Source organism: Cardiocondyla obscurior, linkage group LG19, assembly GCF_019399895.1.
Source record: "Cardiocondyla obscurior isolate alpha-2009 linkage group LG19, Cobs3.1, whole genome shotgun sequence".
Lineage (NCBI taxonomy): Eukaryota > Metazoa > Arthropoda > Insecta > Hymenoptera > Formicidae > Cardiocondyla > Cardiocondyla obscurior.
In genome coordinates, this window is record NC_091882.1 from 489658 (window position 1) to 515776 (window position 26119).

Below are 26119 nucleotides of genomic sequence, written 5' to 3' on the forward strand. Positions count from 1 at the left end.
CACTGGAAGACTTTACAATGCCGAGAGTATTATTTCGCAATTACAGAGATCACGTCTCGTATCTCGTAAATAAAGATACGCTGCCTAAGGACTCTAAAACCACAGAGCTATGTACACTCTCCTACGTTCTTCGCAGGTGGATATTGATTTTACATCAGTTACGACTGACAACGTAATACGAAGAACAAAAATTGTTTCAGACTTTACGGGGATCAACGTGTGTTCAACGGTACGCAATAAAATGCGCGATTTATCAAATCGTGACTGTTGCTCCGCTCAACTCGTTCAATAAATGCAAAACTTCACCGTTCGCAATTTGAGGAATAGATCTCAGTTATCGTGTTAAATTAACAACAGTAGAAAACTATGAAGAGAACATCAATATCTCTACAACCCACCTATTCGTCGTACATTTTATCGTAACTCAGCGTTTCTTCCTGAGATTCGAATAAATCGATCATATGAAAAAGAAGACGTTAAAATGTACAAATGTATAACCATCATTTTGTTTTTTATATCAAAGGTTTTAAAGGATTGAGTAGAAAACACTGACCTTTTTTTTTCTTTTTCTTCTAGTTGCATTTTCTCAGACGTGTTCTCAAGTCTCGATGACAAAACCAATTGTGCCGTGAAAAAACAGTGATACCTATTCTCGGGCAATATGCAGAACAGGTTCTCTCAGATAGCTCTAGCTTACAGCTTGTATATGCAATTACGTGAGACAAGGCAGTGATTATAGCACGTGATAGAGTTTCTAGTTTCCTATTCCAAGTTGCACCCGACGATCTGTTTAATCAATTGAATTCTTTTAGGGCCAATTGTTCCAACTTTCAGGTAAATTTGTCTATCCAGGTAACAAGCAAGTTTACCAGGAAGTTAAAGCAACCGATTTCTTATAATTTAATACTAATTCTTTTTTTTTTTTCTTTTTTCGACAATTCTACTCGTGATGTACGTATAAATATAGAAACAATCATGCGAAACAAATTGAATCCAGTCGGGTAAAAACTTGTGGTGAACTTGCAAAACACCGAAGTCTGGCTTAAAGAGATATTCCTGACGTTACTTATGCGCCATCCGGCACATATGACGGCGACGGGCGAAGAAAAAAATATCTAGATCACGGAATGTATATATATATGTACAAGTATAAATTTATAAATATATAAAAATATGCGTACCAAAAGAACGTTTTCACAAAGCCAATGAGACTCGCGGGATGTGGATTCAGCTCGCTTCGCGTCATCATTTCTCAGGTAGGAAAGCGAAAGTTCAATTAAGAGTTGATATTACGCAGCACTCAGGTTATCGCAGACGTTCAACAATCCTCGTACTTGTCTAGAACGACCTGCGGATGGTCGATCAATGTCCGTATTAAATAAGCTAAGAAACCTACGGCTGCTATCTTACGTATTTAAGAAATATTTTCAGTTCCCACAGCTGCTTCGGTCACAACCGCAATCGCCACTCCGTTGCAAATGTTATTCTGAACCTTTTCACCGCTGATTAGATTTAGTTGCAATGTGCAACGCGCGTCGTTTCTCTTAGAGGACAGACTACCGAGAGTCGAATGTACATACAAAGCACGTCTCTTTTCGTTTCCCCGACGATTTCGGAAATGAGGCCTTCTGCGAGTACGGAATCCCCTTGTATCGTGCAGATCCAGCGTGGACTCCCAGTTTTACAACGCCAGCGTCTCTGACTTTCTTTCCTATTATGTATTGCAGTGTAAGCACGTTTTTATTATCTCTCTCTCGCTCTCTTTCTCTCTCTCTCTCTCTCTCTCTCTCTCTCTCGCTCTCTCTTTTTCTCTCTCTCTCTTTCAGCGCTAAATCAACGTGGCTTTGTCTGAAATCACATTCACACAATACTCTGTATATTGAACACATATTGCATATTGCGTAATATATAAGTATGTGTACATGTATGCGTGTGTACATATTTACATCTATTCATTACGCATCTGTTGAAAGGGTGCATCTTTAGCGAGTACAGTTTAAATTACCCTAATAACGCGTTGTAGGATACGATTGAGATGCCATGGCACGAATCTACCTCGACTCCGCCGACTTATTACTAACCTCTTCGTCGGCAGCGGCTTGCCCGGCGCCGGCCGGAAGTGATTGCTGCTGCACGGGGGGAGCGCTTCCGCCCGCAGCACCGTGAGGCGGGGCTGGCTGTTTACTGTACTTGCCGGCGTCCTGCTGCGTCGGATTCTGCAGTTCCGGTCTCCGGAGGTAAGCGGCCGCTTCTTTTTTCGGCGGTACCACTGGCTTGTTCGGCGGTACCGGGGGCGGCACGCCGCGCGGGACCGTCGGCTTTTTCGCCGGCAGGATGCCGCCACCACCGCCGGGGGGAATGGCGGTGGACGCTTGAGCAGCGGGGCTGGCGGCAGGACTCGAGGACTGGCCGACGTGAAAGCCGAGCTTCCCCGCAGCGGCGACGGCGGCCTGCGACGACGTGATAAGCTTTGCCGCGGCAGCGGCCGCGGTACTAACCGGAGCAGGTATGATCGGCTGTCGCTTCTCTACGCCCTAAGGAATTAACACACAACCATGTCCGTTTTCAGAGAGCCTAGCTGAGAGACAATACATCGTTTTTCGCTCCCGCTCCGCCAGCCAGGCGGGAGCGGGCGCGCCGTTAATAAGTTCTCTGCAGGGGACGGATAAAAGAACCATACCAAAGAACTAATTCAAAGCAGAGAGAAAGAGAGACAGATTCGGTGGAGAGTGTAGGAAACGGTAGCTACAAAAGATTATCAAGGCCGAACAGGAGGAGAAACACCGTTACTTAAAGCGACAAACGATTGCAACTCAGGCCGAGAATCTCGAGAACGCTGAAATCAAACTTTGCGTACGTCATAAAGTTGTGCTGTTAATAGATAATTGCGGCAACACCCTTTCTAACATACTCGCAAACCGTCAGAGATTAAGATACTTCAAATGCTCGAAGTTACACAATCAAATTTATTAGTCAAATTTGATACGCTCAACAGATTAAAAAAAAAAAAAAGAAGAAAAAAATTTACACAATATACGGATAAACTGAATTTCAAGAAATAAATATGCCAATCCGCAGAAATCTGTAAGTACCAAGTTCAATTTAGCTAAATACTCGTCTACTTGTTAAGATGTGCTGCAAATCAAACTGAGTAGTAAATTTACAAAGTTCGTAAAACCGTGAGACTGTACAATTTAGTAGTAGCTAATTACGCCATTGCAATTAGGAAGTCAAGCTGGGGCAGTTTGTAAATAAAGCTCAGAAATGAGTTGCATACAATCTTTCTTTTTAATTGTAGGAGTCGGTCGATGTACACATGTGAAATAATAATAATAATAATAATCATAATAATATTAATAATAATAATCTTATGTACAGAAAATAAAAGTATCGTAATAAAATATAGCTCTAGGTAATATGTCGATGGTGTGCTAACTTATAAAGTCGGTATACAGGAAATGTGTATAATATTGCGAGTGTACAACAACAGTTGATTTTTCAAATAAATCGTGGGCGTGTATATAGAATTATATACATGTGTGGTATAAAATAAACTTGCTCAAAATAAATTTGCGGATATTTATAGCGTATCTTATTTGTAGAAATTTCAGAGGTAATAATTCTTAAACTTTAGTGCACTGTTCGGTATGAGCGATAGAAGTAGCGAGAAATGTATTCTGATAAGTGGAACAGAAATCTTGTGCATCAAACGAGAAATTAAAGTAGAAGCCAAAAACAGTGTTATTTGAAACGAGCAAAACTCACATTTTTAATCTAGTTTATTCTATTTCAGTGTATACTATATGACTACTTCTGCATTATTATTTAATTAAACAATGCAGAAATATTTAGAGTTTTCTTTTTAGCCAATTTCTGTTTGTACAAAGGAACATAAGAAATTAATTGCTAAAATTTATATATCTTTATCAGGAAAAAAAAAAATAAATTAATACATATAACACTTTTTTTTTGTCTTTTTTTAAGATGAATCCGTGTTGATTGTAATAATTATACAAGTGCAATAAATATATGATCAAAATGTGACATTTATAATCTAGAAATATAGAAATAAGATATATAAGACTAGAAAGAAAGCTTATAAAGTGCTCACGTAAAATTAATAATAATAAATGCATTATTGTTGCTAAAATAAAGCTATGAAGTGATGTAGAATATATGTTTGTATTATTCGCTAAATAACTCTTTATATACATGTTTCTATTACGTTTTAATTGCAATGCTAAAAATTATGATAGATATTGAATTTAAAAAAATAATAATTCAACATAAATATTTCAATTATTTACATTTCTAAGTTATATTTGTTCCAAAAATTCCTTCAGTCATTATTTAAATAAAATTTTATATTCATATTCAAATTTTATTAAATAATAATATCTTTTAAATTATAAAGAGCCTACTTAATATAAAATTATTTAATCTTTTAAAATGTTATATTGGTTTAAAAAACAGAAATACTTTAATTAGCTTTATAATTTAATTAGAACTAACTATAAATTCAAATTTTTTTTTTTAAACCTATTTTTTTAATAATATCTTTCTATGACACGTAAATTTATACATATATCAATATTATAATCGAATCTAATCTCTATCTTTCACAAAACAATACTGATTAAATTAGCTGATTCTATTTTCACTAAATTTCGATTAAATTCTCCTATCGTTATACTAATAAATCGTTAATTAATTGTGATTTTCTTTAGTCTTCTCTGTTAAGAAAATACTAACAAAGTGTAAGTATTTCTTAACGTCAGATATAAAAATATCTATCGTATATAAATAGGCTCTATATAATCTTTAGATTAACGTTGAGTGTGTAGGGAAATGTGGATAGGTTACCTGGGTATCTGAAGAAGCTGTTGATTCTCCACCCACAGATGTTAAATTAGGTGTATATGCGGCTCCACGAAGTGCCTGTCCAGGTGTTACAGACCTAGCGATCCCAGTCGCTAAAAAAAAAAAAGTTACGTTTATCATTATAAACTATATCATTAAAAATAATTATTGAATTTAAAACTAATTAAATTTTTTGTATATGTAATTTAATTTTTTTAAAAATCTTATTTACACATAAATATTCAATATTAATTTTCATACATATATGCATACTGTTATTTAAAATATAATTTGTTAAATTTGATGTGTATAAATATGTTTATAAAAAAATTAACAATTGAAAAATCTTACTTGGCCCACTGACCGGAACACTGGATACTGTCGCAGTAGGCTGAACAACTTTACTGCTAACCATAGGTGTCCCTGTACCCAAGACTGCCCCTTTCACTATAAAAAACATATAAAATCACAAGAGATTCTTGTAATATTAAAGATATATCAAAGGTGATCTTGTAAGTCTCGTAAACGAGTCCCCTTATTATTCATACCATTCAACTAGATCGTGTTTCACACGCGTATATTCTATTTTTATAACTTTGCAACAACGTACTTGCTTGTGGAGCACTAGCCGGCCTGAGTGTCGGCATAGCGACCAAGTTCGCTGGTTTTGCGGGTGGCGGTGGTGGAGTGACACCAACTCCCCTAACTGGACCACGAGCTTGTGACTCTTTCCATGTATCCATTTCGACTCGTAACTTTTCTAATTCCGTTTCAAAATCCTTCGCTCTCTTTTCTTCTTTCACGAGAGCCTGACGATATTGCTGCCTTTCCATATCAAATTGCGCTAGTTGTTTCTCTAATTCCGCTTCCATTTGCAATGACTTTTTACTTTCTTCTTCAAGGCCTTCAGCCATTGAATCTATTCTTACTTTTTCTTCGCTGAGTATCTGAGCCAAATCCTCGGATCGTTTTCTTTCTTCAATGTATTTCATAATTATCTTTTTACGTTCTGCTAAGAGAAGCAATACAATTTGCTTTTGTCGATTTTTTTCTTCCTCGAGATGATCAGTGACCTTTTTCAACTCCATCTCTAATCTTTTCTTCTCTTGTTTCTCTAATTCTAACTCTTTCTTTAATCTTGTTCGTTCTTTCTCGAGACCGTAAGTAATATCGTCACCTTGAGCGGTATCATGTTCATGCTTTCGTTTTTCTTCCTCCAATTCTTTAATTACCTAAAAATATTTATTTATTAGAAAAAAATAATTATGAAATAAGTTAATATTACTTCAAACAATGTTCCCGTATTTATGCTATATTATTACGATAATACGTAATAATAAATATAATAAAAATAAATCATACCGCTCTGTGCCTAATTTCGGCATCTCTAAGAACTTTAGTCATCCTACATTGCGCCTTTCTTTGTTGTGTCACTAGTGCTTCTAAACTAGCGACTTGTTGATCAATTTGATTTCCTTCAACACCGATTACTCCACCTACTATCGCAACATCACGAGCTAATGCTGCGTGTGGATCCACAGTACTACTAAGGTATCGGGAACTCAGAAGGTGTTTCATTTTTTCTGACTGAAAGGAAAAACAATGATTATTATACAAGCCAAACAATTTTTACATTATATTCTTTACAATTACACAAAAGATTTATACATATATTATTGTCCAAGCTGAAAAAAAATTTCTTATAGTTCTACGAAAAAATATTAAAATGCATTTAAAAAAATATTCTTTTAATAATTATATCAGTTTCATTACTTTTAATGCTGCTATCACTATGTCTCTTGCTTGGAGCTCGCCTTCCAAATATCCCAATAATTTCAGCAAATCAGTTTTGCTCAGCTCCATCTTTGGATTACGCTGAAAATATGTATAAATGTTAAACATTCTCAAATCGATTAAATATAATTATTGCAGTTTATTAGAGACTGTAAAGTTTCACAGCTCAACTCCAATGCCCAAAAAAAAAAAAAAAAAAAAAAACCATAGGACTCTCTCTACCTTTAAGGTATTGGAGGAGCTCTTGTCCAGTGGTTCAATATTGTTGGCCTGCTGCTGGGACTGTGACTGCTGAATGCTAGGAGTAAGGGTCTGCGCTTTTGCGGTCGAAATAGTGGCCGGGCTGGTCAGGACGGTGGTGCCCGGCGACGGCGCCGACGTCGACGGTGGTCCATTCGCTGTCGTTGTTGTCGTCGTCGTCGTCATTATACCCGGCGTAGCCGAGGTAACGTTCACGGCGCCCTGATTCTGCGATGCCATTACGCTCTACCGTAGATGTCGTCGGTTACCTAATATTTTACCTATCGACGACGACGACGATGAGCGACAGTAACCGTCGGTCTTTCCCGACTCCGACGCGGCTCGTAGAGCGCGGACCTCGCGAAACTCACTCGCTCGCTCGTTCTCGCGCGAGCTTTCGCCCCAAGCTGCTCTACGTCGACTTCCTCACTCCTCGGTCCGGAGATTCGCCACAGCCGTCACGGAACACGCGAGCACCCCCGGCGGACAGCCAGCGGTCCAGGACGCTCGCCACATCGCCGAAACGGGACTGACGGCCGCGCGTGCCTCTCTTTCCCGTCGTCGTCGTCGTTGTCGTTCTCCTCGCCTTCCCCGTCCTTTTCCCTCCTCGTTGTTCCTCTCCTCGGCACCCGGGTCGTCCAGTCAGCGTTTCACGCCGACGAAAGCGTATTAATGCGGCGGCATTCGGCACGACGAGCCTGCGTTACGCTACGCTCGTCTCCCTTGACAAATCAAGCGCACAAAGCCAGTTCCACTGCACGACCGAGCGAGAACTCGAATACTCTCGTGAAAGGTGCTCCGAATCGGAGCCTCCGATCCAATCGACTTCAGCTCCTCCACCCGATCTCAACGAATTCTCTAGCCAATAGCCAATCAGCTGTTCGAAAGATACGTTGGCTGGCACGGTTGGCAGTGCGGTGCCTCGGGTTTCGCCGGCACGAGGCGGCAGAAAAACGGCTGTTCATCTCGCTCTTGTGACGTCGATGGTAAAGGTGAGGGTGGATCGTCTAAATCGTCGCATGCATATGGTGCCGTGCGTGTTTGTTATTGCGGGTGTTATGCGGACACTGCTGTGGCTTCTGGCCTCGGCGTAGTCTACCATTTTTCCCGTCTCTCCTCGCGGTGTGCAAGATGGGCAACCAGGTGGCACGTGTCGGGAACGCGTCGCAGAGGAAAGTGGAGTCCGCGGTTGCGACGGGTGCCGGTAACGCGAACCATGGCACGAATGCCACCATCGCCTCCAAGAACGAGCCGGACCACAACTCCCACACGCAGTTCTTTCCGATCGAAAGCCTGGCCAAGGTTCGTTGTTTTTATATCACTTGTAAAATAAATGCACGCGTAATTTTTTATCAACGAAAAGTGCAGAAATTCCATTGTTCAGAGTGCTCCTTTTTTGATGCACCGAGAATTCTCTGCTTTATAATTAAAGCAGAAAATAATTATTATAAATTTGTAAAATTCTAATCTTCTTGGCCTTTCTGTACGAAGTAACGAAGTATGTACGATGTATTTAACGGTTTTTTTTTGTACACGTAAATGTATAGTAATAATTTAGCTTCTTCGAAATAATTTTTAATTAACGGCGTCTTTACTGATACACTTATGTACATTTTTTTAGACCTTATCGCATCATGCGTACCAAGAGGAACACGTTAATGGCATTACTAAGTCTGTATTCAAGAAGTACTTATTCCCGACTCATCCCGAACTTAGCGAGAAACTTTTTACTTATTTACATCATAATGCTGAAGCCACGGCTGCATACATAAGCACCACAGCGTTTAAGCAGCAGGCTGAAAAGTTTTTGTCGGTGTTAAACGACCAGGCTATATTGGAGAATTATATAAAAATGTACTCTAATATAAAAAATGGTGGCAACGTTACTCCCGATACGCTACGAGAGTTATTGATGTGCTGCTACCAACTAGCAATGGAAAACAATAGCACCAATTTGTGCCTTCATTCACAACAGATAATAAATGCAGTTGTTGTTTCATGTGTTAGTAAAATTGTTCATGTAATGTAATACAGAGTGTTCTATCGTAAAAAAAAAAAAAAAAAAAAAACCACTTTGTGATTACTCTTTGAATAAATAATTTTAATAATTTATGTATAATTAAATAATATCAATATTTTAAATTTTGTAATATTTTACAGTTTCACGGCAAGGCTAGCTTGTCTACGAGTTACGTGAGCAATTGGATTGGGCAGCATTGCCCGCGTTTGGTGCATGGCCTACAGCGATATGTGGTGCACGTATTAACAACTGCTTATCGCAACGGTAAAGCACTTTTGTCAAAGGAACAACCGCAACTTCCTATAGATGTACTTACTCCCGTGCTAGAAAAGTCCGATCAAGAATTCCCTCAAGCAGACTTATTGCCAATAAGCTACGTCTGGCTATTGTCGTGCACCCTACCGCAGTGTTATCTTCAGGTATGTGTCATAAAGTAAATAATATAACTATACTAATGTGTTCTGCTTGAAAAGCATTCTGTATAAACTATGCTCCGATAAGCTTAGTATTGTATATATAACTAGATCTACGTATCTATGTGCGTGGTGTATATGTGTAGACCAACGATTCACCGAAGGACATAACGCACGCTTTGATAGCCAGAAGAACAGGGAGTATTTGTCCAAGGCATTGGACGTTACTGTACAATAGCGGAGAGCACGGGACCGGGGCTAATCGCTTCCTTCACCATGTATTAGGTTACAGAGGTCCCACTCTGCTTATTATAAGAGCTGCTAGCGCAGAGAGGGACGAGGAATGTCCAACGTATTGCGTATGTTCGGCCATCGAGTGGCGAGAAAGTCATCTCTATTGGGGCGACGAAGACTCGATGGGTGTTCAACTGATTCCGTCCTACAAAATCATGGAAAAAGGTCCGAAAATACTGTATCTGAATACGAATATCAGGGGCTATCCGCACGGCCTGCGGCTTGGTAGCGATCCACGCTCGCCGCTTATCAGTATCGACGAATCATTCCATTCCGTATCTATCGCCGGCGCGCCTTATCGCATTGCCAGCCTAGAAGTTTGGGGCTGTGGCGATACGAAGCTGAGGTAATGTATTTTAAAAACTGTGACGTAAAACTGCTTGCTAACGAAATGTGATAGCGAGATAATATTACATTTGCAGAGAAAAACAATTAGAGATCAAGAAGTGGCAAGTGAAAGAAGCAGAAAAGCAAAGAGTCGTCAAGTTGAGCTCGAGCGATTGGTTGGATCATCCCGACCGTTACTTATTGGAACTGGCTGGTAGAGCATCTTATAATGAATCTAACAGCTAGAGTTGGGAAAGATTACCGAGCGTGCTTAAACAACTGCTCATTACTATTTTATTTTGTATATATGTATATAACATCAAAGTTATCACCAAAATTTCTGTACTTATATGGTGTACGAAGAACGTGCGCATAAAATGTGATCGTGACTTACGTGAAATACAGGGACTGTTTGTAATAGTTTATTTATTTTTCTTTTTTCAATACTTCCTCATAAAATGATATTATTTTTGTGAATGAAAATGATATTATCTTTTACAAGTATCATTTTTATTTAATAAATCTATGCAAACTTATTTTTAATTGTCAATACCATTAATCAGGCTCTTCCAATTAAAATCTTCCTCGCCGTCGTGCAGATTTATCACATTTTTTTCATCAATGACATCAAACAAATTTTTAAATGGCAAATATCTTAGTAATGTAACTTTATCAGCGATGATAATCAACTTGTGCCGTGCGCGAGTGATAGCCACCGTTAACCGCCGTTGATCGTCCAGTATCTCGAATTCTTTTTTTATGTTGCACGCGATACTTTTTGTACAAGAGTATAATATAACATCTTTGTCACGTCCCTGATACTGATCTACGGTATTCACTTCAATTTCTTTACCTATAATCTTTCTTAATAAATTAATTTGAGCATTGTAAGGTGCGATAATTCCTATATTTCTAGCGCATACACCCCCTTCAATAAGTACCTGAGTGAGACGCAAAATAACAGCAACTTCCCAAATGTTAGAATACGCTTGATCTGATATAACATCTCTATTTTCAAATTCTGTGCTTAAATTATAAGTGCTATCGGTATTAAGTACAACGACCGAGTCCTCCAAACTTCTAGAGAGCGTACTTCTTACCCACCGTTCGCAAGACAAAAAGACCTGTTCCATTTTCGAGCCGGTCAATGTCGCGTTCTCCACCTGCTTGCTGCCCGACGTCAATTTATCGCGGTACGTTAAATCATTGGCCAGCTTCATGATTCTTCTGTTCATTCTGTATTGTTTCGATAAATTAATGGTGTTATCGTCGTTATCCAGCCTGACGAACAGAGACTCATCTGCACCGAGTTTCAGAGCGGTTTTATTTTTAATAATCGGCGGCAACTGATCTGGATCTCCGACGAGGACGAACTTGCGTGCGCTATATAAAGGTCGCAGTATTGTGGGTTGCATAATTTGCGCACTTTCATCAACCACGCACACGTCGAAGTTCCGTTTCCTGATGAGTGCATGGTACGCACCGTAGCAAGTGACGCCAACGATTCGCTTGCTGTTATAGAAGACCTCCAAATCCTCCGGCGAATCGCAGCTTGCAACCGCGTATTCTTCGCTCTTGCATGTTAACAAGGGATGGATCTGCCTTGTCGAACCTAAACGTAAAAAGTCGATGTTCCGTTCAAGCAGCTTGAGAAGAATATTGTCTATCGCGCTGTGAGTATGTGCAGTTATCAGCACACTGGAACCCAACTCGTGCAACAGTTCTATTAGAGCTACTAACGTTTGCGTTTTTCCTGTGCCCGGCATGCCTTTTATTAGAATGTAATCGTGGGCAGCTACTGCTTTCAGTACCGCTCTCTGCTGAATCTTGTTTAAATCGCTTATAATCTTAGTGCTGGTTGACACTATTGAACGTGATAAATTTTCTACAAACGTAGCCGGTTTTTTATCGATAATTATGCGTCGAAGCTTAACGCTCGTTTCGTCGTTACTCAACAGACCAGCCACATTTGCATAATTAAACGTAGATAAATCCGAGGAAGAATACTTATCAATGTGGAACGTAGAATGTGCATGCAATCGCATAATATCTTTGTCCAATAGAACTGTAATAATGTCGTGCGAAACATGCGTTATATATCCTGCAGCTATATTAATTCGTGCATCCGTGCTAACAGCAATATAATCATTCTCGGCAAATATACCATGCGTGTTAGTCTCTTCTTCAATGTTAACGCGTGCAAATTTATGTTGGTATCTTTCACCTTTCTTTTTCGGTTTTCCGATAACTTTCAAATTACATATGCACGTCCCCTTTGCCTCCCTCTTTTCGGGACTTGTCGTCCATAAGCTGCTCAAACTGCTATTACTGCTTACATAACTTTCTTCCAGCTGCAACAATGCAATCCACTTCATAATGTAATTCAAATGACTAATATTAAAGTCACTTCGCAATTCTTCAATAAATGCGGATAATGGATGCGATAATGACAAATTTGTATTCTCGTCTTTCATTAAATACGCACAGCATAAAGTCTGATAAGGACATCTACTGCACGCACTGTGATGATTTATCGGCTCAGGTAATTCCATTGTCTTCAAATCTGATTCTAAATTTATGTTCTGCTGATCTGCAGGTTTTTTGGTAAAATAATATGCTAAAGTATTGCGTAGCAATATCAGGTCTCTTTTTTCGTGATGTTTGCTTTTAATTTCCTGCATTACATTTTCCTTTAGATATAATAATAATCCGGTATCGATATCTTGATCCCAAAAGCTCATCATCATGAGATAAAGAATAACTTGGCCTTTATGCTCGAAGGAGTGAGAAACTCGTCCAGTTTTCACCTCTAGAGGCATGATTCTTTTTTTCGAATTTATATTTACCTCTGCTGTTACATCTACTCTTCCTTTTATACCCAACTTCGGTATGTAAACGTTTTCCTCGATGTCTTGTATACTATTAATACTTCCTTGAAAATTATTTTTTAAATTGCTTATGTGCTGCTGCTTATTACCCTTAATATAATGTTGAATAAATTCGAAAATTCTAGGAGCATACTCCATCATACGTTTTCGGCAATCTACTAGCGATAAATCCGATGCGTAAAGATAACTTATGGTGTCTTTCGATTGTAAAATATTATCCAGCAGTTTTATCACATCAGATAGTGCAAAAATATTTTCTTGCAGTGCTTTTTGCAACCATTCATGAACTAACGATCCCACAGTCATCACAGAATAATCACCAGACAAATTTGGTAGTGATTCGATCTTCTTAAATTTCTCAGCCAGCACCGCTCGCCTGTTACAAAATAAACCGCTCGTTATTGTCGTGCCTGATATCAGCAAATCGGGCTGAGTTACAATTAAACCATTATTATTATCCACAATCCAATACTGCAGATCTTTCCTTGCTTGTATCGTGACAATATCACTAATCTGAATTTGTATATCTTTCCAAAATCCTGAACATGCAACAGTGTCAATACCTTCAGATGCCAAGTGCTGCACTGTTAAAATAGTGATTGTTGATTCTCGTTTAACATCGCTTATTTTGCATCTTTGTAAAGTGGTAAAATCAATTTCCGGGTGCCACTCTTGATCAACAAAATTATCAAGCTCATCTCCATTCATCATTGAAGAAAAATTTTCGAAAGATTCTATTTCCTTTAAATCACATAATTCAATTTTTTCAGACATGGTTGTTTCTACAGCAGACGGAGACAATTCCAAGGTAACAGAATTCAACTCTTGTGTTTTTTTAAGAACATGACTGTCACTGCAAATAACATCTGAATTATTTATATTTTTAATACTGGCAGATTTTTGGCAAACATTTACACTCTGTTCATTTTTTATTAAATTATTTTCACTGTTATTAAACTTCTGAAGTACAATGTTATTTTTGTTCTCTTTGGAATTATAATATGAATCCTTTAAATCTTTTAATACTGAACTCTCATGTGAATTGATATTTTTTACCGTTACAATTAAATGTTCTTTTAACAGCTCTTTGGTCACATTACATTTCCTCTTAACGTTAACTTCGGATTCTTTGTCGAACTCGTTATCTCTTTCCTTTCTTTTTCTTTCAATCAAAACTGAAGAGTTTATATTCGATATCTTATCATTATCTACTGCACCTTTTGGAATTTTTGTAAAGAATGACGATATTTTTGTTTGAGATTTGCCAAGATTATTAGCTACAGAAATCTGGAAATAGACAAACACAATTTATTAAATATTATAAAATAACGTTTTACACATATTTTTCGTTTTACACTTATAAATTCTTAAGTATTAATTTTTATCATAATTATGGATTTTTTACCTTCCTCTGTGATAACTGATGTTTCTTCATGTTTTCGTACAGTGTACTCGAAATAACTTCACATAAATGCCTTATATATCATTTATTTACAATGCTGGCAGCTCGGAGTAGTGCTTGTGTCATATATGATCAGTATTAAATCCCACAAAAATTCGTGACATGTGATTATTGTTCCCGCGCAAACGTTTAGCACGGAGATCGCCATTTTAAAGCGTGTTTTGTTCTCGTCGACTATCACACACGAAATGCACGAGTATATGTACAAAAGAGCTGATTGGTCCATTTTCTTATGTATTCGCCAATACACCAATCGGCTTTCTTATGCGTATGTTATGCAGCTTATGCATTTCGTGTGTGATGACTCTAACTCGCAATACAACGACGGTATGAAGAGTAAAAATATAAAGAAAAAAGATTAAAATTAGAATCCGTTCAAAAATAAACTTTTTTGTTACTTACTTCAGACTCGGGAGCTGTAAATCGATATCGTGGGAAAAAAATTCAGCTTTTTTATTGGACTCAATAATTATAAATTTTTATTTACTATATAATTATCAGTTATCATTTAATTATCATACTAATACAATGATAACAATCGTCATTTGTTTAAAGAATGTTCGGCGATTGAAGAATGATATAACGGTATTCCTCGTAAAGTTAAAAAGTTGGCATTAATAATTTGTACAACGACATAATCGCCAATCTGTATTTGCCTTGTCGCAGTGGAGTGTTGAGCGATGGGAACAGTCGCAGATGGTAGCACAACTTTTATGTTGCCATCGTTTCTACTTTGTAAATTATGATTAGACCTTTTGCTCTCCTGCCAATAGAAAATACATATTACATAAAATTTATCATTGCCACTTTTAAAAATTAATAATTACTTAAAAATACAGCACGATTAAATTATTTGCAGAAAGTAAAAAGATCGACAAACATTAAAAAATAATTTTTTTTTGTTTTCTTGTAGTATGTATGTAATAAAATTATAAAAATGCCTTACACTTTCCACAAGAACAAGTTGATGCTGCCCTATCTGTGCCCTATTTAATTGTTCTGCCTCCTTTCTGTACAATTCGACCATGCGATACAGACGATCCATCTTCACGTGCGATTCAACGTCATCTGTATAACGTCTGTGTGCTGTAGTTTTCTGAGAAACAGTAAAATACTTGTAATTATTCTAAATAATTATAATTAGTTAACAAATTTTAATGATAACTCATTAAAACTTATTTCTATTTTGTATTGTTTGAAAAGATTACGTAGTATAAAAGTACCTCGCGCATGCTATAAGCGTATAAATAAGCAGTATGGTATTTCACTTTTTCTATTAGCGACAACGTTTCCATAAAGTTTTCCTCGGTTTCACCGCAAAATCCAGCTATAAAGTCGCTGGACAAATACACATTTGGAAGAATATCCCGTATATGATACACCAAGTCCAAATATGCTTCCCTGGTGTATCCTCTGCGCATTTTTTCCAGAACCACGGAGTTACCGCTTTGAGCAGGTAAATGAATCTGCTTACAGATGTTCGGTCTTTCGGCTATTAAATGCAATACCTCATCGGGAAAATCCTTGGGATGGGGAGATGTAAATCTAAAAATAATTATACAGGCAATTAATATAGGCAGAGATAAAGAAATTTTTATCGATTCGTACCTTATTCTTATTTCCGGATTAATTAAAGAGACTTTGTCTAATAAATCGCTAAACCTTAAACCGCCCTTCTTATTTTTATAAACTGTTTTAAAGCCTTTAGCGAGATGAGTTTCAGTGTTGGCTGGTAAGACAAATTCCGATTGAGATAAATCTCTGTAGCTATTCACATTTTGTCCTAGAAGAGTTATTTCCTTCACGCCCTGATCTGACAATTGCCGTACTTCGTCAAGTATGCTTTCAATTGGTCGTGATCTCTCTCTCCCTCTTGTAAACGGTACGATACAATAAGTACACATGTTATCGCAACCTCTCATTATCGAACTGTAAATCACAAAATTCCATAAAGTTAAATAGTTAATATTATTTTACGCAAAATATAAAATTTAATTTTATAAATATCTATTATACATTACACAAATGCTGCTGTGGAATCTTGGTTGAGTCTAACTGGCGTAACGTCTGCATACGTTTCGTCGAGCGATAACATGACATTAACAGCTGTTTCATTATCCGTTACCGCCAGAAGCCTTGGCAAATCCTTGTAACTATCAGGACCGGCTATTACATCCACAAGCTTTTCTCTCTCTAATATTTTTGTCTTCAAGCGTTCAGCCATGCATCCTAATATAAATATTTTCTCTTATAAATCAAATCACTTAGTTGAAAATTTCATGTTCTATTAAATATTAATTAAACTCACCTAAGAGACCAATTTTTACAGGACTCCCAGCTATTCTCTTTCTCTGGTTCCTCAAACCCCTCAATAATTCTAATTTTCTCCATATTTTCTCCTCAGGATTGTCCCTGATGGAGCAAGTAATGAGTAATACAATATCTGCATCAATTAGAGACTGTGTATGCTTGTAGCCATGCGATTTCAATATCGACCATATTATATCGGTATCGTTCACGTTCATTTGGCAGCCATAAACGTCAAAATACACTAGTATAAACATAGTAAAAAAAAGTAAAGGTAAAATATTTAAATTATATGAAGAAAATATATACATTTATAATAGATATCTAAAGAAAAAAAAAACCTTTTTGATTTTTGCCACTGATATCTCGTATGTATGGAATAGGCTCCTCGCTGGGAATATCTACGATAGATGGGCTCAAGAAATCTTTTAAAGAAGGTCCGTCTTGAATATTTCTCACTGGTTTCCGTTCTATAATTTGTTCGGTTGCGCCTGCATTAATTGCCGATGCACGACGAGGTATTGTTCCGTGAATTGCACGGCATATTAGAAACCGCTGAGGATCCGTGCATTTCCATTGTATCAAATATCTCTTAAAACAATTTCCGTAATACATCCCCCTCGACATATTGGAGATAAATTAAATATATATTCTCAAATAAAAATACGCAGACGTTAAAAATTTATAAACTAAACAAGAAGCACTGTGCTGTCGAATATATATTTGACAAATACGCATCGATACCATCCACGTTAATTTCTTGACCAGCTGATATTGTTGTAGGTTAGAAAAACTGGAGTATACTTGAAGCAATTGGAGTGGGAATGCCTAAACTCCGATGTTATTTATAATACTAGAACAAATCATGCGCACGCTTCGCGTGCATTATTTTTTGGAAGGTTTCAATTCATACGAAAGTAAGATTTCTCTCAATTCTATTTTATTTCTTTCTCTCGATATTTATTTATCGTTTTATCTACAATATAAAACGTAAAAACAGGGGTAGGGAGGGAACAGTCCTTTCAATATGAATCTCATCTATAATAATTAACACTAATACACGCCTTATTTACAATATTCGTATATACAATTAATAATACACGTGTCGTCGCCGTCAATGTTACATGCGTCGTTAAAAAATAGTAGTTGCAACGTTTATTAACATCCTAAATAATACATATTAAAACGAAGGCGTATAATACAGACCTATATACATATATCCACTCTCCATGCAAGTGTGTTTTACAAATTTCAATAAAAGAACATGCTCGTTATAAATTTTATTTTTTATATAATCGTATAAATTTCTAAGCAATAAAACCATTCACTTCTCAAATAGAAAATTATAACAAATTATAAATCTGTTCTGCTTTCTTTGTCGCCAGCTCAAGGATGTGCGTGAATGTTAGATAGTACAGCAGCAGATTCACATTCTTTGTATTAATATATATATCGTAATTCTGTAGTCTCTTTGTAAGCAAAGTCTGTAGCAAACGCCTTACAAATGTCACTATCGACAGATTTTATTTATTCCGCATCACATTCCGCAACTTTATTGCTAAAATACAAAATTAAACTGTACATAATTATTAAAGCTATCACAATAGTGTGTAGATGTATAATCTTGCTTTGGTAAAGCACACTATATGTATTTGACATTTAAATTTGCAAAAAAAAATAGAAAAAAAAAGTAAAAAAAGAAAAAGAACTCCATTCGTTTCATTTTAAGTCTCGGTACAATGATAAATTACTACCACCGTTGCGAAAAAAAGATTAATCAAGGTACTTGACAATCCCAAACATTCTCAGTAAATCTTTTTTACACAATCGCACTTTAGTTTTATATTCATCTTTTACGTTAATAATTGTTCAATAATTCTCTATTTATTTTTCTTTGGAGCATATAAGCGTCTAGCATCATTGTCTTTATAAGACTCAGCTAAGCTCCGTTATTATAAAATAATTTACAAGATAATTCAACGTACTTTTAACTAATAAATACAGTTTTGACCGTATACTTCCTAATCAGTATTAGACATAAGTAATGTCCGTAAGAAAACGTGTGGTTGATTATCTCACTTAAATTATTTATTAAATATTAACAATGATGTAAAAATTAAATATATTAATGCAAATTCTAAATGGAAAAACTAGGACTCCGTCCACAAATAAAAAGAAAACAATTTTTAAAAACTATGTTACAAATTAATTTTTATAACAATTTAATGATATGTTTGTTTTATTATTCTTTTAATCTTCATCTATGAATAAGTATCTTGTTTTTCAGAAACAAAAATCAAGATAAAAATGATTAATTGACGATATACTGTGATACAAGCAACATAAGTCACAGATGCATAAGTAAGATAATCATCCTTTTGCTTGTTACTATTTCATATAATATTTGGTCAAATTATTTTCGATATAAATCAGTAAGTATGCAAGTAAGCAATATCATTATTTGTACAACTAGTATATAAACAGTTATTGTTATTAACATACATTTCTTCAACCCACATGTGTACCAGTCGAATATTTTTAATTTTATTTATATAGCACTATTTTAAAGTTTTGCTGTCACACATATAAGGATTCGGAATTGATTTTAAGCATGTTGTTTCAGATATTTAGTTTTGATTCTGTTATATTATACTATACATTTGAGTTTTTACACCATCAAAATAAATTTCACATTTGCTTTATGTCTCTCTGTATCTCTCGTCATCATTATAATCTAGAGTTTCTTCATCTACAAAATTTACTACAACACACAAGGATATCACGATTCTGTATAACATAACAGAAAAATTATTTACGTAAAGTAATAAAAATTTTGGTGTGCTTTTCACATTATTTCTGTCGATGTGTAATATATTTTTAATAAAAATTAACAATTAATAATTTTATATTTTTTTATATGTAAAATATGTTAGAAGTTTTTGGAGACATAGTGGGTTGAATACATTATTTCAATTTTAAATAGCATCAGGCACTGTCAACCCTTCGTAGATTTCACAATAAATTTAAATTTACAATGTTTTAATTAAATATTGTACGCAAGTATCGTATAAATGTTTTTGGTATAGTACTATCTACGATGGGTTTCACTGTACGAAAGTTAATGTTACAACTCGCGAAAGAAGAATCCATCGTATTGAGAATTTCAATTTCAAACAATAATTTCTATTCGTTTTTTTTTCTGACAGTATTTTAATTTAATTAATCATATAATAATAATTTTTCTTTGATAATATGCAATTTTCTACAATTTCTTTCCTCATACATAAAAGATATGTTTTTATCTTGTATAATACGTCATAAATGGAAAGCTAAATCTTGGTTTGCTCTTGTATCAACAAAGTACACAACAAAATTTAGACAGATACTTCGGTACCGTGTTAAACTATGGCATTTTATTAAACTTAATAATATAGATCACAAGAGATTATAGATAGATTAAATATAATAGGAAGTGTAAACTGTATGAGTGTAATGTAATGTAATTATTCTGTCCTAAATTCAACATGGACGATGAGGACTGTATAGAATTATGCTGATTCATTTGATTGCACTTGTACTTCCAAAACTTTGTACGCGGATTCGCATTTCAGAATAAATATATTCATTTTTACATTATTATTTTGTAATACTCGCAATTGTTATCTTGTATGCCAGCATCCAAGATATTTTTAATATGTGCGCCAAATGATAGCCGGCAAAATTCCGATTGTGGAAAATTACATCATAATAAATGATTAAATAAATGTGCGAACGTTTATATACATATAATAATGTACGAACACACGTGTATTCGTGAAGAAGAAGTCTGTGCGTTGTACAAATATATTACGATTGTTACCTTAGACATTTTTCTAGTATCCGAGATAAAAAGATTTTGTTTTTTAGATTGAGGTTTAAAACAATTAAATTTTAGAAAGAGACTATATATATGCATATATTATTCATTAAGAAATATAATAAAATTTAATGTACATGGTCAAATATTGCTATTTTTTTACATCACTAATAGAGATGATAAATAAATTATTGCTTTAATTCATGGCTACAACAGAGTGCCACGAGATGTACTCAAAATTTTAATTAATTATTCATAAAATTAAAAACTAAACATAAAAGTGACATAATTTTTATGATTGATATTAAATTTGCCGGGACTTTGCCTAATCCTTTCAGCGCGATTGTTGAAAAAGTAGCTTTGTTTTAGATCGAAACTGCTACTGTAAATCTCGAGCAAAAACTTGCACGAAAGTTGCCTCGCAATTTATGTCCTCCGTGCGATTAAGATAATGCCCCGATTACGCATGTATCTTAACAACTTATCTTCGTGGCACCATTGTGATTCAGCTTGTGATTAATAGCGCAACCGTCCTCTTGAATGGTTTTAAGATATTCTTCTAACAGCGACGCCAAATTACGTCGTTTAAAGCGTAATGATTCTTTTACTATGTCTTTTACAAACGCAAGCCGTATATCTAAGGTCCCCTGAACTTGATGTAAGTGTGAAAACAGTGTTGCGTAATCTGAAACGAAATGAATTGATCACGTGTTAACGCTGTTACAAGAATATTACCAATAGCGGTAGATAGGTATGTTAATCCTTTGTTAATTATTAATCTCGCAACGTTTCTTAATATATAAAAAAGAACCGACGGACGCGTCGAACACTTACTTTTCCCTCTTCTTCGCACCTCCTTGTAAACGAGTTCTCGAATGCTCAAATTGTGTCGCCTGACGTCCTCCAATTCTTTCTTTGTCAACTTTCGCTCCCGTTCGATTTTCGGCTCACGTTTCTCCTCGACATGATTCGTTAGTCTCTCATCAGCGACACTGTCCACAACTCGCACGCTATTCTCAATACAGTCGTTAATCGATAACCGACTACACTCGTTCTTCGCGTTGTCGGTCCGTTCACTTTTAATATCACTCTTCGGTATGGTATCAACATTATTAACTATCGGTGTTAAAACTGGCGGCGTATCCATATGATTATTAACGTGCTCTACCGGAATCGGCTCGAAAACCGGAATGACCGGCATTTCCGCGAGACCGTTTACCAATTTTTCGGACGCGCTTGAACACGGCAATGATGCATGACCTGGCGATACATTCGGCAAACTGGGCAAGATCGGCGGAACGCTCGTGTCGGCGATTGGTGTTGCTGCTGCTGTCACCGCTATTTGGTTCTTTGTCTCTTCCATCAACCAAGGAATTGGAGAACTTGGTGGAGTAAGCGTATATGAGGGTCGACGCACAATTACGTCTTTCGGTATGGGCCCGGGTTTTCTCTTGTTAGGCGGTGGTCTCGGGGAGGCCGAGCCTCCACCATCCGACTGTGGCAAAGTACGCTTGAGACCACCCTTTGACGTTGAGGATGTCGCGCCAACTATATCGATATCCGCTTCGTCTACCATCATTCTCTTGTCTATCTTAAAGGGATTACCTGTGAAAATTATTTCATTATATTAATTTTTTTTTACATATTTATATATAAAGATTATTTTTGTAAATGTTTCGCTGAATAATTACCAAACATATGCTGTCTGACTGGTACACTTTCGATTTCTCTCAACGGCGGAGTCATTCGTTTCAAATATTCTTGATAATTTCCCATTTGGGATAAAGGCATCGAATGAACATAGTCGTCGTCAAGTAATTTCGTATGTAATAAGCCAGGCTGCAGGAAATTTGCGCGCATCCGCACGACTTGATCAAGCAACGACTTTCTCGGTACATCAAAGGCATTCCTATAACTATGCGCACCACGTTGTTGTTGCTGATTTTTTACCAGCCCGACGACGAAGCCTCCGAATTCATTGAGCTGATCGCGGAGACCTGTAAATTTGTCTTGCAACAAAGGATGGGACACCTACACAAAACACAGATATACAATAACGCAATAGTTAACATATTAATGATAGTAATGATATTACAAATCAATTTTCAATTAAATCTTACCAAATCCTTCCTCAGCGGTGCTTTCGGTATAACTCTCACCCCTTCCGTCACTACGCTCGTAGTACAGTTAGATAAATTCTTTGTAAGATTCGAAGCGGCTACTTGCTTAGAAATAACCTCATTGCATAACCGATCAAATTCAATTTTGGCCTGATTTTTCAGCCGTTTTAAATAATTTAAGACACTGTACGATAAAGAATTATCCATATTATCGGGTATCAAGGTTTGTGCCAGAGGCGCGGACGCGCCCATTCTGGTTAACGCTCTTCTCAACGACTGCAACAAACAATATTTCAATAAAAAAATGTTTACAAAATAATATATATATATATATATATTCATGCAATGTACAAACTTACAGCAGCATAATAAGTAGGCATAGTTCTTATGTAAGCCTGAAATTGTGCCCTCCATTCAGGCGTCGGTTTTTGTCTGTGTACTTTAAAAAGCTCTTCCAGCAGCGGTAATAGTACAGGATAATTATAAGGCATGACGAAAAGATTAACACAAGTCAAGTTTGTACTAGCTTTCAAGTAACCGAACGGATGACCCACTTCGCTTGATTTGTACGAATTAGCAACAAACACTTGCCAACATGTTGTCGGCTGTTTCCGCGCTAAGATGTACTGCGTCAAAGGGCTCGGTTCCAGTTCGTACTTATCGAACGGGAGGTTCTCGATCACCATCGGCTCCTGACTGGTGCACGTAAATTTAACATTCGGATGCGCCGATCGCGGCGGTAACGAGCTGGCGCTGAGATCTGGCCAAAAACTCTCAGGAATCGGCCAAAAGCCTACCGCGAATCCCTTTTGGGCCGACCGCGGAACGTAGATCAAGCGTCTGCAGCAATGCCAAGCGGTGTTTCCTGGCGCTAATGCATTCGGATACTGAGCGCGCGGACCATTCATTGCATTACCGTCGTCCTCGTTCTCTTCCTCGTCCTGATGTAGCAAAGCCTCGCTAGTTAACGGCGGTGGATCAGGACCGATCTTTTCAAAGTTTATCACCACGCCCGATTGTACTTTTTGTACCAGAGAATCTATGCACTGTATCATCATTCTAAATGATGTGATACAATATGATCGACCTGTAACGAAAGAATTAAATAAAAGTCAATCTTAATTCTTTCTTTCTCACGAGCCTCTAAGAAAACTGCATAACAGTTTGCTACTCTAAAATTGCTATTATAACGTGCAAATTCTTAACCTCCAGTTACTTCACACATTGCATCTATCGGTGACGCATCACTTGCTACCAAGCCAATATCTCGCTCGACGGCTGGTGTCCCCGACAAACGCAGCACCAAAGAAAACAATCTTTGGTCCCATCTAAATGGTTCTTTCGTCAGTTCGGATCCAGGTATTGGGGAATGCATTGGCAATGTAAACTGTAAGAAAATACCGTTTCTTTTTTTTTACAATGAACAGAAACTTCTGCCTTAGTCGACGATTACGATAAAATCATACTTACGTCTTGGTGAACTCCACTGTTAGTTGTATATTTTCCCCCGTCTGTAATGACAACTATAACGGATGGTTCCAAATAAAATGGACATCTCCCTTGGCCGTATGTATCTATACCGGTTTGCATACGATTTATATTCAATACATCCAACGCGTGCTTCAAAGCGGCGCCTAATGTCGTCAAGCCGATACACTGTAAGTTTTTCAGTTCATTCATAAATGTTGCTAGGTTCTCTTTCCATCCCGCCTGAAAAAGAATCGTTTCTAATTAAAATATTATTTCCCAAGTAAGCCTGATGTAAAAGTAGAACAAAAAAAAAAGATATATTGTATGTAGGAGAGCAATTCATTCATATAGATCTTTCAATCCTCAACCACTGTACTACGGATTAAAAGATATTACAAAATTAATTGAGAGCAAAAAAAATATATAAATCGTAATTTATTTTGTAATTAATGAAAAGTAAAAATGCAGAATATAAAAATGATTTTCGAGCGGATGCGATATCGCGTTTAAATCTCGGAAATCTGGCGCGCGAATGTGGGTGGAGGGCGCTCTTTTCTCCTCGTTACACCGGTAACACGCGTCTTTCGTAGATACAGAGTAGAGAATAAAACAAAAGTAGGGAAAGAGAATGGAAAGAGCCACGAGAAGCAAAGAGCACGCTCGTCTCTTTCTGTTTTTGCGTGTATCTACAGCGCATTAATTATTCGGCGCCATTAATCTGACTTAACCCAACCCGAGACTCAAAGGAAGAGGAGAAAGAGAGAGAGAGAAACAGAGAAAGAATGCGTTTCTCTCGGGCAGCATCTTCCAAGTTGATTACGTGAAAGGGCACAATGTAGACGTAAACGCGGAGCAGGAGACGTGTCGAAGGGAGAGCGAAAAATAAAACGAAAAAAAGAGCAGAATGAGAGAATGAAAGGCGCGTGATGCGGATGTACCTTGATGTTCTGAGGTGGATCTTCGAAGGTCAGGAGCATGTAGCGATCCCCGCGGCTTTCCGGCGATCTCTGTCGCACCTGAAAAAGGATTATTTGATTTTCTTTTGCTTTTTTCGAATTTATTTAGCATGCAAGCGCGCATAGAGGTGATAGCGAATCGCGTCACCCTCCTGGTCACCGCTACCTGGCCGACCGAGAAAGACGGAGAGAGCGTAGAAAGGGGAAACGAGAGAGAGACAACTATACTTCCCTCTTCTTTTCCCGTCTCCCTCCATCCCTCTGCATCGCCGCACGGCACGACGACGAGGACGGTGACTCCGCTCGGTGCGGTGCGGCACGGTGCGGTGCGGTGCGGCGCGGCGTGGCATGGCGCGGCGCGGTGTGGCGCGGCGTGGCGCGACGAATAAAAGCTGCGTCCGCAACCTCAGGGCGTACCTTGACGAAGGTCTCGACGGCACTCTTAGCTACGTCCAAAAGCGTAGGCCGACCCCCCAAATAAGCCCTCTGATTCATGGAGGCCGAGGTGTCGATCAGAAATACTATTATGGTCATCTTCGAGGACGGTGACGGCGGTAGGAGCGGCGGTAACAATCACAACGACAGCGACGGTGACGGCGGAGGCGGAGGCAGAGGCGGCGACGGCAGCGGCGGCGATGACGACGATGACGGCGACGAGACCCGAATCGCGCTCGCGCGTCGTAACGTGCTCGTTGCTCGTCTATTAACTGGCGAGCACCGAGACGCGGGTCCTGTCCTGTCGCGCTCTGACCCGTTGGAACTAGCTAGTTAGGCGCCCTACGGCGGCGACGACGATGACGACGGCGGCGGCGGCGACGACGACGACGGTGGTGTGGAGCATAGCTGCCACGACCATTGAACGGCTCTCTGCGAATATGCTCTCTGAAAAACTTCTCTTTTATCGTAACGGCGCTCGCTTGGGCCGTTTCTCCCTCTCTCGGTCTGTCTCTCTCAATCTTTCTCGCTCATACGTTCGCTGCGGAGCCCTGTGTGCGTATATATACCCAATGAATACGTATGAGGCCAGGCGAGAGTATGCGATCGGTGGTACAGGGGTATATCGCGCGTATGTGTGCTGCCAGCCCTCCCTCTATCTTTCGCGCTAACGCTGT

At 37.7% G+C, this 26119-nt stretch overlaps 5 protein-coding genes and 1 long non-coding RNA gene across 8 annotated transcripts; 2 read left to right on the top strand and 4 right to left on the bottom strand.

Annotated features, from left to right (window-relative positions):
• Window positions 1-321: 321 nt before the first annotated feature.
• Naus (cortactin binding protein N-terminal like nausicaa) lies at window positions 322-7653 on the bottom strand. Its single transcript, XM_070669848.1, has 7 exons — window positions 6877-7653; window positions 6634-6735; window positions 6223-6447; window positions 5471-6092; window positions 5212-5307; window positions 4864-4973; window positions 322-2534 (listed from the first exon to the last, which is right to left on the bottom strand). The coding sequence occupies exons 1-7, from the start codon at window positions 7132-7134 to the stop codon at window positions 2052-2054; spliced, it is 1896 nt and encodes a 631-aa protein (XP_070525949.1). The 5' UTR covers window positions 7135-7653; the 3' UTR covers window positions 322-2051.
• LOC139110216 (uncharacterized) lies at window positions 2366-3924 on the top strand. Its single transcript, XR_011546959.1, has 2 exons — window positions 2366-2506; window positions 2570-3924. It is a non-coding gene; the product is annotated as an uncharacterized lncRNA (long non-coding RNA).
• Window positions 7654-7824: 171 nt separating the features above from the next.
• Window positions 7825-10373, top strand: LOC139110190 (uncharacterized). The gene is made up of 5 exons (XM_070669816.1): window positions 7825-8196; window positions 8516-8896; window positions 9055-9333; window positions 9474-9967; window positions 10044-10373. Exons 1-5 carry the CDS (start codon window positions 8026-8028, stop codon window positions 10192-10194), a joined length of 1476 nt encoding a protein of 491 aa, XP_070525917.1. The 5' UTR covers window positions 7825-8025; the 3' UTR covers window positions 10195-10373.
• On the bottom strand, window positions 10358-14476 carry Dna2 (DNA replication helicase/nuclease 2). 3 transcript variants are annotated; one of them, XM_070669796.1, is made up of 3 exons: window positions 14242-14476; window positions 12173-14123; window positions 10358-11560 (listed from the first exon to the last, which is right to left on the bottom strand). In XM_070669796.1, exons 1-3 carry the CDS (start codon window positions 14269-14271, stop codon window positions 10488-10490), a joined length of 3054 nt encoding a protein of 1017 aa, XP_070525897.1. In that variant the 5' UTR covers window positions 14272-14476; the 3' UTR covers window positions 10358-10487. The 3 variants fall into 3 exon arrangements, with proteins under 3 accessions (XP_070525897.1, XP_070525895.1, XP_070525896.1); XM_070669794.1 differs by having other exon boundaries at window positions 10358-14123; XM_070669795.1 differs by lacking the exon at window positions 14242-14476 and having other exon boundaries at window positions 10358-13689; window positions 13893-14027.
• A 283-nt stretch (window positions 14477-14759) lies between these two features.
• Window positions 14760-17370, bottom strand: LOC139110186 (CDK5RAP1-like protein). The gene is made up of 7 exons (XM_070669813.1): window positions 16947-17370; window positions 16607-16849; window positions 16320-16527; window positions 15907-16227; window positions 15522-15843; window positions 15245-15394; window positions 14760-15061 (listed from the first exon to the last, which is right to left on the bottom strand). Exons 1-7 carry the CDS (start codon window positions 17230-17232, stop codon window positions 14840-14842), a joined length of 1752 nt encoding a protein of 583 aa, XP_070525914.1. The 5' UTR covers window positions 17233-17370; the 3' UTR covers window positions 14760-14839.
• A 3005-nt stretch (window positions 17371-20375) lies between these two features.
• On the bottom strand, window positions 20376-25807 carry Ints6 (integrator complex subunit 6). The gene is made up of 9 exons (XM_070669800.1): window positions 25425-25807; window positions 24990-25067; window positions 24052-24291; window positions 23788-23968; window positions 22941-23668; window positions 22582-22857; window positions 22153-22492; window positions 21296-22066; window positions 20376-21146 (listed from the first exon to the last, which is right to left on the bottom strand). Exons 1-9 carry the CDS (start codon window positions 25539-25541, stop codon window positions 20935-20937), a joined length of 2943 nt encoding a protein of 980 aa, XP_070525901.1. The 5' UTR covers window positions 25542-25807; the 3' UTR covers window positions 20376-20934.
• Between the last annotated feature and the right edge of the window lie 312 nt (window positions 25808-26119).

What these genes read in the sequence shown, in the direction of transcription:
- LOC139110186 (XM_070669813.1), bottom strand. Translation starts at nt 17,232, where the DNA reads ATGTCGAGGGGGATGTATTACGGAAATTGTTTTAAGAGATATTTGATA. An exon ending in CAGTGGCAAAAATCAAAAAG is followed by an intron (nt 16,850 to 16,946) that starts GTTTTTTTTTTC and finishes TGTTTATACTAG; the next exon opens with TGTATTTTGACGTTTATGGC. An exon ending in AACTTGTTCTTGTGGAAAGT is followed by an intron (nt 15,062 to 15,244) that starts GTAAGGCATTTT and finishes TTCTATTGGCAG; the next exon opens with GAGAGCAAAAGGTCTAATCA.
- Naus (XM_070669848.1), bottom strand. Translation starts at nt 7,134, where the DNA reads ATGGCATCGCAGAATCAGGGCGCCGTGAACGTTACCTCGGCTACGCCG. An exon ending in TAGTGATAGCAGCATTAAAA is followed by an intron (nt 6,448 to 6,633) that starts GTAATGAAACTG and finishes TTTTCCTTTCAG; the next exon opens with TCAGAAAAAATGAAACACCT. An exon ending in CAGCTTCTTCAGATACCCAG is followed by an intron (nt 2,535 to 4,863) that starts GTAACCTATCCA and finishes TTAATTCCTTAG; the next exon opens with GGCGTAGAGAAGCGACAGCC.
- Dna2 (XM_070669794.1), bottom strand. Translation starts at nt 14,271, where the DNA reads ATGAAGAAACATCAGTTATCACAGAGGAAG. An exon ending in ATCAGTTATCACAGAGGAAG is followed by an intron (nt 14,124 to 14,241) that starts GTAAAAAATCCA and finishes GTCTATTTCCAG; the next exon opens with ATTTCTGTAGCTAATAATCT.
- Ints6 (XM_070669800.1), bottom strand. Translation starts at nt 25,541, where the DNA reads ATGACCATAATAGTATTTCTGATCGACACCTCGGCCTCCATGAATCAG. An exon ending in CCGTCGAGACCTTCGTCAAG is followed by an intron (nt 25,068 to 25,424) that starts GTACGCCCTGAG and finishes ATCCTTTTTCAG; the next exon opens with GTGCGACAGAGATCGCCGGA. An exon ending in CACCGCTGAGGAAGGATTTG is followed by an intron (nt 22,493 to 22,581) that starts GTAAGATTTAAT and finishes TGTTTTGTGTAG; the next exon opens with GTGTCCCATCCTTTGTTGCA.
- LOC139110190 (XM_070669816.1), top strand. Translation starts at nt 8,026, where the DNA reads ATGGGCAACCAGGTGGCACGTGTCGGGAACGCGTCGCAGAGGAAAGTG. An exon ending in CGATCGAAAGCCTGGCCAAG is followed by an intron (nt 8,197 to 8,515) that starts GTTCGTTGTTTT and finishes ACATTTTTTTAG; the next exon opens with ACCTTATCGCATCATGCGTA. An exon ending in ATGCAGTTGTTGTTTCATGT is followed by an intron (nt 8,897 to 9,054) that starts GTTAGTAAAATT and finishes AATATTTTACAG; the next exon opens with TTTCACGGCAAGGCTAGCTT.